Raw genomic sequence first — 12,488 nt, forward strand, 5'->3', positions numbered from 1 at the left:
CTCCTCCCGTGGGCCCTTCAAAGGCTTAGAAGCTGCGGCACAGCCATTGAAGCTGGTAAGGACCAATGGAGGGTAGGGGGTGGGGGTGGGGAGAGTGCGTCCATGACAGAGGGAGGGCGGGGGGTGTGACAGAGCAACATCAGCCTGGGGTGGGTGGGCGACAGTGCGCGGCACTGCTTTGCAGTGCTACGAAGGGAAGGGGGGAAGGTGCTTGCAAGCCTCGGCAAGGTGGGGGGTGGGGTGCCTGGCTCTCTCCCACCCCTGCACACAGCCTGATGACGTCATCATGATGTTGTCAGGCAGTGCGTGTAGTGCCCGGAAATTTTTTTTTAAAAAGGAGGGGGCAGGGGGCAAATTTTAGCCTGGGGCTCTGGAAACATCAGCGCCGGGCCTGCCTGTTCCATCACAGGAACAGATGAATATTCCTGAGGAGGAAATTTCATAATTTTGGTGCTGTGACTGAGAAGGCCCAAGGATTCCCCTGTGTGGTCAGCTGTTGCTTAAACTGTGTCAGGAAATCTCAGTGCATGCTTACTCCCTTTCTCAGGATGATGTCATTACCCAGATACCAGTGGAAAGAGGAGGAGTCAATAGCTTGTAGGGTCCCACCCTTCTAAAGGATATAGAATGGTGGATGCATCCAACATGCAGGCTTAATTTTTCACAACAGCCTTCAGCTCCTCTCGGAATACATAGTTTCCTGCCGTGCAGTTTAGGAATAACAGATAATAATTTAGGAATAACTGAAATAACCCCATCATGGTGAATCCCATATTAATTCCTGTTTCTGCTCTGCATTTTATTTTGCTTTTACAGATGTATAGTATGCTGAATATCCGTGTCGTCTTGGTGGGCTTGGAGATCTGGACAAAAGTGAATAAGATCATCATTGAAGGAGGTGCAGGGGATGTTCTTTCTAACTTTGTCCAGTGGCGAGAACAGAACCTTGTCTTGCGCCGAAGACATGACAGCGCACAGCTTGTTCTGTAAGTTCCCTTTGCCTAGCCACTGTGTCACTACTTAAAGGCCTGTAGCCAGAAATAAGGGCTAAGCTTAAGAGGAGCCAGGGGAACATACTACACTTTTAAAAATATTTTAAAGTGCTGGTTTGGATCCCCGGAGGCCTGGGAGAGGATGAAATTGCTGGGGAAGAGTCTGTTTTTACTATCCTAGACCTCTCCAAAATTGCACTGGATTCTTATAAGGAAATATGCCAAGTCCAGATATCCAAATCCATGCTTTCTCCCTGAAATTGTTGGAGCTTTCCCTTGGAAGAGACTAATTGCAAGGAGCCTTTTAATATGTTAGTTACCTTTTTAGAAACCTTTTAATATGTTAGATAGTTAGATTTATCATGAATACTCTTGAGTCGCTCATGCCCTTACATTCAGAGAATGACTCTAAGCACTGCGTCGTACTTGCTCTCACTTTAAGGCACTTCAAAGCAGTCCTTCCCAACCTTTTTGATTATAAGGACCTCTTTTTAACATCCCAAAACTCTGTAGACCCTCACATGATAGCAGTTGTACTATTAGTATCTATTGATGGAGAAAATACATAATGACAAAAAGCTGCTATGAATTAAGTAATACTTTTAAATGAATTAGTATTTTATTCATCACAGCAGTATCTACATACATTTGAGAAACAGTGATACCTACCTGTGCGAGTCATATTATTTATTTGATCTACAGAAGGTGTTTTTTGCTTATTTCTTTTACTGATCTGTTTAATGGAATAGCTGCTGCTGTTTTACAGCTTTCAGAGACTGGAAACCTGGTTGAAGCGATGAAAGTTTCAGCCTTAAATCTGGTTCTGCATCCAGGTTGTTTTGGTATTTAGGTTTCAAGGCAACAAGTACAGAAAATCCATTTTCACAAACCTCAGTTATTCAGGTACTTCACAGCCTTATCAGACAGTTCTAGCTACTCAGAATGAACATGTAGCCAGACACCAGCAGATGTAGCTGCCTAGAATGACCCTTTGCTAATACAGTGAGCAATCAGTTGGTGATTCTGGATACCCTATGAGCTTTCACACTTTGACAGAACTATGATGACTACTTATTTTAACCCAGCTTTTAACCCAGCTTTTCAGCGGTAGGTTGGCTCCCAAAGGATCAGAATCTAACACAAATAATGATTAAAGTGTAATACAAAATATCCGCCAGGGAAAGAATTCTCACTCGTGCTGGATCCCAGGCATGATCACAGAATTTCTGTCCTCCCCCCCCCCCTGGTCTTAGTGATGGCATTTTGACTTATTTACATAATAACACATCTTAAAAACCATTCAAACACAACAAAAACAACCATTAAATCAATTAAAAAACAATGTTCAAACATGCATATAAAACATAAATAAAATGAAACCCAGGGAAGGAAGGAGAGAACACTGAAGGAGCAGCAGGGACATGGGTATGTAATATGCTTAGGAAGGAAATGCACTTTGGAAACGTTCTTTACTGCATCATGTATATCAAGTCTGAGCTCTGGTTACTAGTTTGTTATTCCAAAGGCATTTAATATTGATTCCTGAAAACCCTGCTTGCTCTTCATCGAAAAACACCGCTTTAGGACAAATGAAAAACTAGACATATGATAATGTCTTCATTAAACTGTTATTGTAGAAATAGCCAATAATGGATGGGAAAGCTGCTCACTGTAAAGGTGAAGTGACCGTGGATGGGTGTGACCCCTGCTTCTTTGCATTTACCAGGCTGCCCAGGGATGGCTAAAGTGGGAGATCTCTCTTCCCTGTGAAGGTCCTGGCCCCTGATGGCTGCCTGATGCAAACAGCTGCTTGTGTTCATGCGCCACTCTCAGTATTACCTTATAAGGACTACTGATGAAACTTGTGCCAGTTTCCTTCCTGCATAATAAAATATCCAATTTGACTCTTTTACTCAGACGTAGTTTCAAGCCAGACTACATTATGGTGGGCTAATTCACACCTGGATCTTTTCTTTTGAATTAATCTAAGAACTGCAATAAGAGTAGTCGCACTTTGAAGTTCTATGAAACCAGGAACGTGAGTCTCTGTTTAGCTAGTTCCCGGATTCCTGAAGCATGTTGCTTGCCAGTGTTTGGTTGTAATACAGCGCATCGTTATGAATGTGTGAAGTATGTTTTATCTTCAGCAATAACTAATCAGGCTTTTGCTTGCTTTTTATTTTGATATATTTCAGGAAAAGACCATTTGGTGGAACAGCAGGAATGGCCTATGTGGGAACTGTGTGTTCCAAGAGTCACGCTGGAGGGATTAATGTGGTAGGACATCATTTAAAATGAAAAACCATTTAAAGCTAAAATCAGAAATTGAGGTTCTGATGCCTGTGCTAGAAACTGTGGGTTGAAATAGCCCTTTTTCATATATTTATTTAGACCTTCACTGCCTCCTTCTTTTTAGCCTTAAAAAATGATGTGCACAACAGCTCTTAACATAAGATGAAAATATTATCAAATTATAATGCAAGTTGCAGAACATCTATTAAAAAATCTACAATTTGCTACGTAAGAAAAGCAATCCTAACATTAGTAAAAATTCTAAAATAATCAAAACAGCAAAGTTAGTAAAAAAAACAGTAATGAGATCAACAATTAGCTGTCAAACCCACAGGTTAAAACCATTTGGAGAATGAGCACACCAGCTGCCCTTTAAATAGGTTGCTGACAAGGCCTGGAGGCAAATGTTCTGTTACTTTACCAGAGGTTTAACATCTGGTTGTATAACAGATGATGTTATTTACCTCCATAAAAAGCTCTGAAAATCTTAGACTGCTTATTTCCACACATTATGCTTTTATAAAAGTGATAGAGGTTTTTTTCTCCCAGATCTCTTGGCAGCACTGCCTCCAGGATAAAACAATGTTTGCATGTGTATGGAAGGCCATGATAGTAGGGGCCTGAGAGACCTGTAGGAATGGGAATTTCACAGTCTTCAAGCAATGACTAAAAAAGTCCTGTTCCAGCTGATCTAGCGTAGGCCACAGTAGCTGTCAGGCACTTTCAGAGGGTTTTGTTCTTTGTTTGCAGTGGTATTGCAGCAATTGTCTGTGGTTTTTATTTACACTGAGTGATCTTATGTACTACTGTTTATATTGCATGATGCCTTGCAGTGCATAGCAAGAGCATGTCATGATTCATTATGAGGGATAGATTTTGAACACGTATATAAGAAACAAATCTCTACAATTACATGCCAGACAAAGCAAAAGGAGAAGAGCAAAGACAAGGCCACCCAGAGTCCTGACCTGGATAGCCTAGGAAAATCCAGTCTTGTCAAATCTTGATAGCTAAGCAGAATTGACTGTGGTTAGTACTTGGATGGGAGACCTTCTTGGAATACCAGCATTCGGGAGGACAGTGGCAGGCTCTGTTCAGCCATCTCCCTGAATATCCTTCAGGCTCCCAGTAGGGGTCAGTCATCCATGAGTTCCAGGTGCAGACAGACAGACACACACAAATATATTAAAAAAACAGAGAGAGAGAGAGAAAGAGAAGTCAACCTGGTGGTAGCAAAACCAAACTTCATTTGAATAGTTCATTTGGAGCAAATAAACAGTAACCTGAAGCTTCCATAGGGTCTAAGTATCACCTTCTGTGGTACCTATCAATACAAATACTACATGTGCATCCTCTACCACACTGGGGCAAATACGGCCCCTGGAGCCATTTTGAATTGGGAAAATGGCAGTGGGGGGATGAAACCCCTTCTTCACCTATGCTGTGTTCCCAATCTGAATTCAGGCCTTGAGTGCTTGGAAAATGAGTCCCCTCATACCTCACTGTCTCAGATACTTTACAATACAAATTATTACATAGTTTGACCCTAAGATGTGTGAGTAGTGTCTTTCTGCCATTTATACTGCCAAAAATAATCCATCTCTCTTCAAGATAATAACTGGACAAAAGCAGATATTAAAAACAGAAATGCTTGGAAACCAGTGAAGGAGCATTTCAGTCTCCTTAAACATGCAGTGACAAGCTTAAGGTTTTCTTAATACTGCATAAGTGTTTCAAAGGGAGAATCCAGTATATAAGTGTTCAGTTGGAATTCTATACTCACAGGAGTTTTTCAGGCTTGGTCTCAGTAGGGACAGGGAATAGTTAGCTTAGTAGAAAAGTAATTGTCCTTCCACATGAGCTTATGTACACCGTTTCATCTTACCTGGCAAGTTCTTTAGCAGGTTGGAGCTGCTCCATTCCCATTCTGATGGGGGCTGTTTACATTTTTATTGCCTGTTTTTTCATCTGTGCTCTGCAGTTTTTTCACAGCATGCTCTATGCCTTCTGCCCTCCTTTTGTAAGAACATCTCTTGCCTCCTACCGTGCTGCTTAGGCTTTTACCCATCTCTTTATATGTGGTGCTCTGGCTCAAGAAGCTTGAGGCATAACAGCATTTAGTAGTTCTGGTCATTAAGACTCCACAAGGCACTGTGGAAAAGCTGCTGATCTTACCCTGAGAAATCCATCCTTAGGGTCAAACTATATGTTATGTTTTTGATGAGATGGATCTGGGTTCCCAGGGTTCACCTTACTTTCCCTGCAGTCACACAGCAGCTATGGGGAAAGGCATTTTTAAAGTTCCCAGAATCCTGATTGGGCTTGGGATGCTGGCGCAGGTGCAGGCAGGGCTCCTGCTCTTCCCTCACACCATTTTCACAAGTCAAAATGGCAGAGAAGGAGGCAACCTGGACCAAATTCATCAAAAAACATGACATGTAGATTGATCCTTAGTTAATTATACTCGTTTGCTGGCTTGTTTGTTTTCACTTTACCTTTCAGTTTGGACAGATGAGCGTGCAGATGTTCGCTTCCATTGTTGCTCATGAACTTGGCCATAACCTGGGAATGAACCACGATGATGAGAGAACCTGTACCTGTGAAGTCAAGAACTGCATTATGAGCTCTGGAGCATCGTAAGTAATACTTGTGTTCCTGGACGGTTTTTGGGTAAAAGAATGAAACTGCAGCCCATTGGGGAGAGAGCTGTAGCTGTGTGAGACCCAGGAATTCTAAACCCTAAACATGGCAGTCTTTTGTAGATGCAGCTTGGGTGTTTTTGAAACATGGTTGTCAGGCCAACGCTTATACAGAAGTAACCTGACAAATAATTGCAAAAAGTCCATGCTCACCATATCATCCTCTATTTAGCTGTGCTTTGATTGGGGTGTGCACATTTCTCTGGACCTGTTTTCTGAAATGCTGTCATGTTTCATGGGCACAACTGTGCTACAAACCTTCAACAGGTTTGATAGTCATTGTCTCTCCCTTGGGCATTGCAGTTGTGTGATGGGCTCCTAGAGGATTTTCTATAGAATTCTCAGCACACTATATTGCCAGGTTCACTGGGGCAGAAGACGCCATGGTGATAAAACTGATTTAACTGTTTTTGCTTTAGAGATTGAGTGTGCCCAGATTAAGGACTGTTCTTATGTTCTGTGTTATAGAGGTGCCCTGAACTTCAGCAGCTGCAGTGCAGATGACTTTGAAAAGCTAACTCTGAACAAAGGCGGAAGTTGCCTTCTTAATATTCCTAGGCCAGAAGAAACCTATAGTCCCCCATACTGTGGCAACAAGTTAGTGGATGCTGGAGAGGACTGCGATTGTGGATCACAAGAGGTTTGGACTGGGATTGCAAAGAGGCAACTCTTATTGGGGCTAAAGTGAACTTTTGATGGGATTCCAGTTTTTAGATGCAATCTGGCATTTCAAGCATAGGGAAATGGCCCTCAGAGTGCTTAAGTTTGCCAGGATGTTCTGTGACCTTTTCATTGATGTGAATGGGAGCTGTATATGAGCATCATTATGCCCTTGCATAGGTCCTGTTGATTTCTAGTGCAGGAGAACTTTTTGGTGGATCATATCCAATGTCTGGCCCACTTATTGAAATGTTAGAACAGAAGCTTTTAAAGTGCTATTTTGTATGTTACTAGCAGTTCATGCTTAATTTTCGCTTGGTGATTCTGTTCTCCAATCCGTACTTTGCTAGCCATATATAAAGCTGTTTTCTATAATGAAACCCTCCCCCCCACAAGGCCAGTAAATGCCTCTAAATACAAAATGCTGGGAAGAGATAAACAAGAGGCCTTCATACCCTATTTGTAAGCTTCTCAAAAGCATCTGGATGGTGGCTGTTGGACTAAACAGGTGCTTTTCCTAATCCAGTAAGAATTGTACGTAATTCCAGTAAGAATTCTGTATTCTTCTGTTCACAGAAAAACATTTAAAAATCAGTGGTCCTTTTTCAAGGTGAAAAATTGCTGAAACAGTGGCTCTGCATAGAGATAATGTTTAACCCTGTTTACCTTTTGACACCCCAAACATACAGAAAAACCATGCTTGGGCTTCCCAAGGTTGCAGTGAGCTTATGCAGCGAAACATCTGTGAGAGTTGCTTGTCACTTGGCAAAGAAGAGAAGTTGAAGAAGCAGGGAAACTGCCTTTGCCAAGCTTTGTTCAACATGGTTGAATCATATAACCATGGTTGACACAAACCAGGGTTTCCAGATCCAAACCAGGGTTTCGTGTCCTGGTTTGTGGCCATTTTTAACAAGAGCAGTGCGATTCTATACAGAGTTAACACCCTTCTAAGCCTGTTGACTTCTGTGAATTTCGTAGGGCGTGGCTCTGCTTAGAATGGCTCCGTAGGTGTTTAGACAAAACCTTTAACCATGGCTGAGTGTTGCATCTGCTTTAGCACTGGTCTGAGATGAGTTTGAGTTAATATATTCAATTAAGAGCTTGCAGTTGCAGACAGTGTTGGAAACTGCTGAGAAAGACCACTTTTTCATCTCTGTTCTCCCCCCCCCCCCAATTTTTGAAGGAGTGTAAATCTGATCCTTGCTGTGAAGCAGGAACTTGCAAACTGCGCTCAGGAGCTGATTGTGCTTATGGAGACTGCTGTCTGAACTGTCATGTAAGTCCTTCCTATCCTAAAATATTGTAAGAAAACACTAAGATTGAGGGGACATTTTCCTAAGTCTTTAAGGCTTTAAGAAGTGGTAAAGATGACCTGGTCTGCATTAGAGCTACTGTGGTGTACTGGACCAAGGCCAGGGAAGCCTGGGTTCATATCTATTCTCTGGATGACATTAAGTCAGTTGCTCTTTCTTTCCCTCTTGATTTACCTCACAGGATTGTTGAGGAGGTAGAAAGGGTGGGATAAAAATGTGACAGGTTTTGGAAGGTGCTCTGGAGGGTTGATTTGTCTGATCTCAGTAATTCTCAAAATCAGGGTTATTGAGTAACCTAATAGACCTCCCTACACGATGGCATTATTCCTGGTCTTTATGGAATTTTCTATAATTCTTGTGAATATCTATCTCCCACCATATATCTATAAATTTAAAATATCCCAGTGCTCGACCCAGTTAGAGGACTACTTGGAATCTTTGGCCAGGATTCTAATGGCCAGAGATTTGAATGATGAACTTGGAGAGACAAATGAGGACTCTTTTTTTTTTGTGTGAAAAGCTATAAAACTCAAAGAATTTTCCAATTATGAAGAATGTAAGGTTTTGTGTGCTAGAAGCAAACTTCATCAGACATTCTGATAAAACTTACATTCTGAATAAAACTTTGTGGGTCTTAAAGGCGCAACTTGACTCCTACTTTGTTCTATTGCTTCAGACCAACACAGCTGCCCACTTGGATCTGTTTCCAATTATGAGTTACAGAAGATCTAAAGATCAGAAAATTAATGGATCTGGCAGACATTTTGCATCCTTACTACTAAAAAATGATCTGATAATATTAAATTGATGCACACAGTTTAATGGAAAAGGATATTTTACCTGAATAAATCATCTAGGGGCAAGTGTAGTAGCCTATTTTGTTACTTCTGTGTCTTACTCAGAAGAGTGGAATCTCTAGAAGTGAAGGATTATTTGGGGGATGATCATTGTCCTGTACAATTATTATTTCATCTAGATGTTTACCTACCTCTCATCTAAGGTAATGAGCTTAGCACTAACCCAGACACATAACACCTTAAAATAATTGAGATGATGTGAAGCCATTGAAGCAAACATGAAAACACACATGGACTTGATGAAAAACAGATATATACAGGTTTCCAAATAATTGAGAACATGGGCAATATGGATTTTTAATGGATTTAATTGACTCTTTCAAGCCTTTCTTGGTGACAGCAAAGCCCATAGGACAGGGTATAAAAGACAGAAATAATTAGTATGATTCTGATTATAAGGTGTGCAAAAGATAAATCAGGTGTTTATATAGACAATTTAAGAACTTAAATAGAGCAGAGATATTGCTGAATATTTTGAAATTGAAGAAAGACTATAAAAGCAGATTGGGAACTCAGTATTTTCTCCACTGGGTGACAGTGGCTCAGTCTTTTAAATGAAGATGTCAGTGACTGAACTTGGGAGCACCCTAGTGCTAAGCTGGTGCTCTCTGACCCATAATTCTTCAGGTGTTAGAGTTCAGGAAAAGTTTTACTACCTGATTCTGTGGACTACATAAGCTGTCCTTCAGACTTATTACTATATGTTTTATATTTTGTTTTATACAGTACAGTTTAAAATTTAGATATGTTATCATTGCTTGCTATGGAAGTGTGGCAGCTGCTGCTGCAGCAGGTTTATTTTTCATTATTATTGTTGTTTTCAATAAAAACCATTCACAAAGTATACTTGAGAGAATAGCACACATCTTTAAAAAGCACAGCAAAATTATCCCAAATAAGATATTAACTATTATTTGTATCATCAGCATTTTAACATGCTTTTTGGGAAACACAGTAACTAGTATTTATTTATGTACAACCTTTCTATGCTGTCTTTTCCATATAAATAGGGTCCCCAAGGTGGCAAATTTGAACATTAAGGCAATATTTTAAATAAAATATCATAATTCAGTCACAACATAAAATAAATGTAACATCAAAACCAGAGAGGAGGCCAATGACTGTTATTGAGGGGTAAGTCAAACTAAACAAAATACTTCACCCGGTGATGGAAGACAACAGTAGACAACATATCTGGAGGGTGGAGTTCCAAAGAAGGCCCTTGTTCAGGTTGCCACCTTTCCAAGCTCAGATGGCAAGTACACCCAAAGCAAGATCTCTGAAGATGACTGGACTGGATAGGTAGATTCATATGGGAGAGGTCAGTCCTTAAATTATGCTGGCCCCAATTATATAGGGCTTGAAAGGTCAATACCAGCACAATGAACTGGCCTGGAAGCAAATTGTGACCCCCTCCGGCAGATGTCAGCATCTTGGAGAAGCAGGGGTTGTACAAGTAGGTGGTACGTCTTAAACTTTCAAGATTTATGTGGACATCCATTCTGAATAAAACTTAGTTGGTCTTAAAGGTGCACTTGTCTACTTCTTTGTTCTGTTGCTTCAGACCAACACGGCTGCCTACTGGGATCTGCTATATTATCCATACATTGTTTATAATACAGTAGCACATCAATCCATCTAAAAGCTTGAATAAATGAAAAATTTATTCTTCGCCTCCAGAGACTAACCTATGCATTAGTAAATCCCTGATTCACATCTTGCTTGTCACTAACTGTCGTAGGCAAAACAGTCTTTCGCAGTTTGAGCCCCACCCTCAGGTAAATAAAATTATTATCTTGTAGAGCTGTTGTAAAGGTGACAACAAATTGTGAATGCCAGGTGGTTTGAGGTTCCCCCCCCCTTTTTTTTACACTGTTGTTACTGGACACTTGAGCCTGTATTTGCTGGATATTTTGGGGTTTATTTCTGCATGGCCACTGATGATGGCCCCTGTGTTTTTGATCCCCTGCTAGTACCTTTCCCAAGGCACTGAGTGCCGAGAGAGTGCCAATGAGTGTGACCTTCCTGAGTACTGCAATGGGACATCACCGTTCTGTCCACAAGATGTCACTGTTCAGAATGGGCACTCATGCCAGAACGATGGAGCTTATTGCTACAATGGGATGTGCCAGTATTATGATGCACAATGCAAGGCCATCTTTGGCGCAAGTAAGTAGGATGGTTCTCTATCATTTTGTTCTGATTTGAGGAAAACACCTAAATGCTTTGACTTCAGATTGTTTTTAAATGAGGAAAGGCTGGCAAATGTTATCAAGGGATTAGCATCTCTTTCTGGATTTTATACTAACATAAAAATTTACAAGTTTAACTAGGTAACTTTTCTTGATGAACCCTGGGAATTGTAGTTTGGTGAATGTGAAGACTGCATTAGAGATCTTTCAGCTCCTCGACACAGTTATAATTCCCAGGGTTCTTAAAGACATCTTCAGCACTGAATTTGCAGTCTCCACTGTATAATTTGTGTAGAATCCCAGGAGATTAGCAATCTTAAACGTTATGCTTAACCTGGAATTAGTTTGTTAGTAAGTTTGGCTTGTCTTGGTGACTCAGGCAGAAAATTTCAACACCGCACTAATCCTTTTACTAATTAATGCAAGGCACATTTCAGTTCCAGCACTGCTCATGTTCTGCGTGTTTCAGTAAGGTTTTTTTGTGCAGGGCAACATCTTGCTGGCTCTTTGGGCTAATTCAGTCTCCCATACTGCTGTCCTTAATACATTTAAAATCCAGCACCTAAAGAAGATGCCTTTCCATACCTCATGGGAAAGCCACCTGTGGTTTGGATGTAGCATTTGGCCCCCATTGAAAGAGATGCAGATGCTGGGTAAACTCACGTACATTGTGTGTGTGTGTGTGTGAGAGAGAGAGAGAAGAAAATATTGCTATTTTCTAAACTGGAGCCTTTGAGGAACTCTAATTGTTGAGCAGTCTGAAACTTGCAGTGTGTATGTATGGTTTGTTTGTTCAGACAGCAGCCATCCCTGCTTGCTCAGTTACATTTGTTTGTTTGTTTCACTTGCCCTATTCTATTGTTTGTTATATCTTGCCCTATCCTATGGTGGGTTCAAGGTGGTTCACAACATATGTAATATACGACTATGAATATGTCATTAAAAACACTTGAATAAAGCAGGATGGCAGCTAAGAAACATTTCTAGAGCAGTTCAGTATGTCTCCTGTTAGGCATATGCCTCCTGTTAGATGTTAGAGCATAGTATGCATCTGTAGGCTTACTATAGGAAGGGGAGGCTGAGATTATGGGAGCTTCTGCTGCCACAACCAAAACCCCATCAGAACAGCTCCATTGGCGGGCCTTGCTGAACTGTAACAAGTCCTGCTGGGCCCTGATCTCAATTGGGAGCATGTTCCACCAGGCTGGGGCCAGGACAGAAAAGGCCCTGGTTGAGGCTAAGCAAACATCTTTTGGGCCAGGGACTACCAGTAGATGTTGGTCTGCAGAGCACAAGAACTTTGTGTTGCTGTTCTTGCTATAATATTTTAAAACAGGGATCCCCAACCATGCTAATTCTGTGACCATTTTCAGAAATCCTGAGAAAGATAGTGAGCATCATCACAAAATGGCTCCTTTGAGAGGCAGGACCAGGTACAAAATGGTTGCCATGAGCAGCAATCACAGAATGTTGAGAGATTCCA

The 12,488-nt window shown here is 41.1% G+C and overlaps 1 protein-coding gene across 1 annotated transcript in view; it reads left to right on the forward strand.

Annotated features, from left to right (window-relative positions):
* The window catches only part of ADAM9 (ADAM metallopeptidase domain 9), an 89,384-nt gene that overhangs the window by 60,875 nt on the left and 16,021 nt on the right, over nt 1-12,488 (forward strand). Inside the window, exons 9-14 of the mRNA XM_060251731.1 lie at nt 817-986; nt 3,188-3,269; nt 5,787-5,920; nt 6,452-6,623; nt 7,827-7,919; nt 10,787-10,982. Coding sequence (XP_060107714.1) covers nt 817-986; nt 3,188-3,269; nt 5,787-5,920; nt 6,452-6,623; nt 7,827-7,919; nt 10,787-10,982 — 847 coding nt within the window. The remainder of the gene's footprint in view (nt 1-816; nt 987-3,187; nt 3,270-5,786; nt 5,921-6,451; nt 6,624-7,826; nt 7,920-10,786; nt 10,983-12,488) is intronic.

The sequence above is a fragment of the Heteronotia binoei genome, chromosome 12 (genome assembly GCF_032191835.1).
Source record: "Heteronotia binoei isolate CCM8104 ecotype False Entrance Well chromosome 12, APGP_CSIRO_Hbin_v1, whole genome shotgun sequence".
Taxonomy (NCBI): domain Eukaryota; kingdom Metazoa; phylum Chordata; class Lepidosauria; order Squamata; family Gekkonidae; genus Heteronotia; species Heteronotia binoei.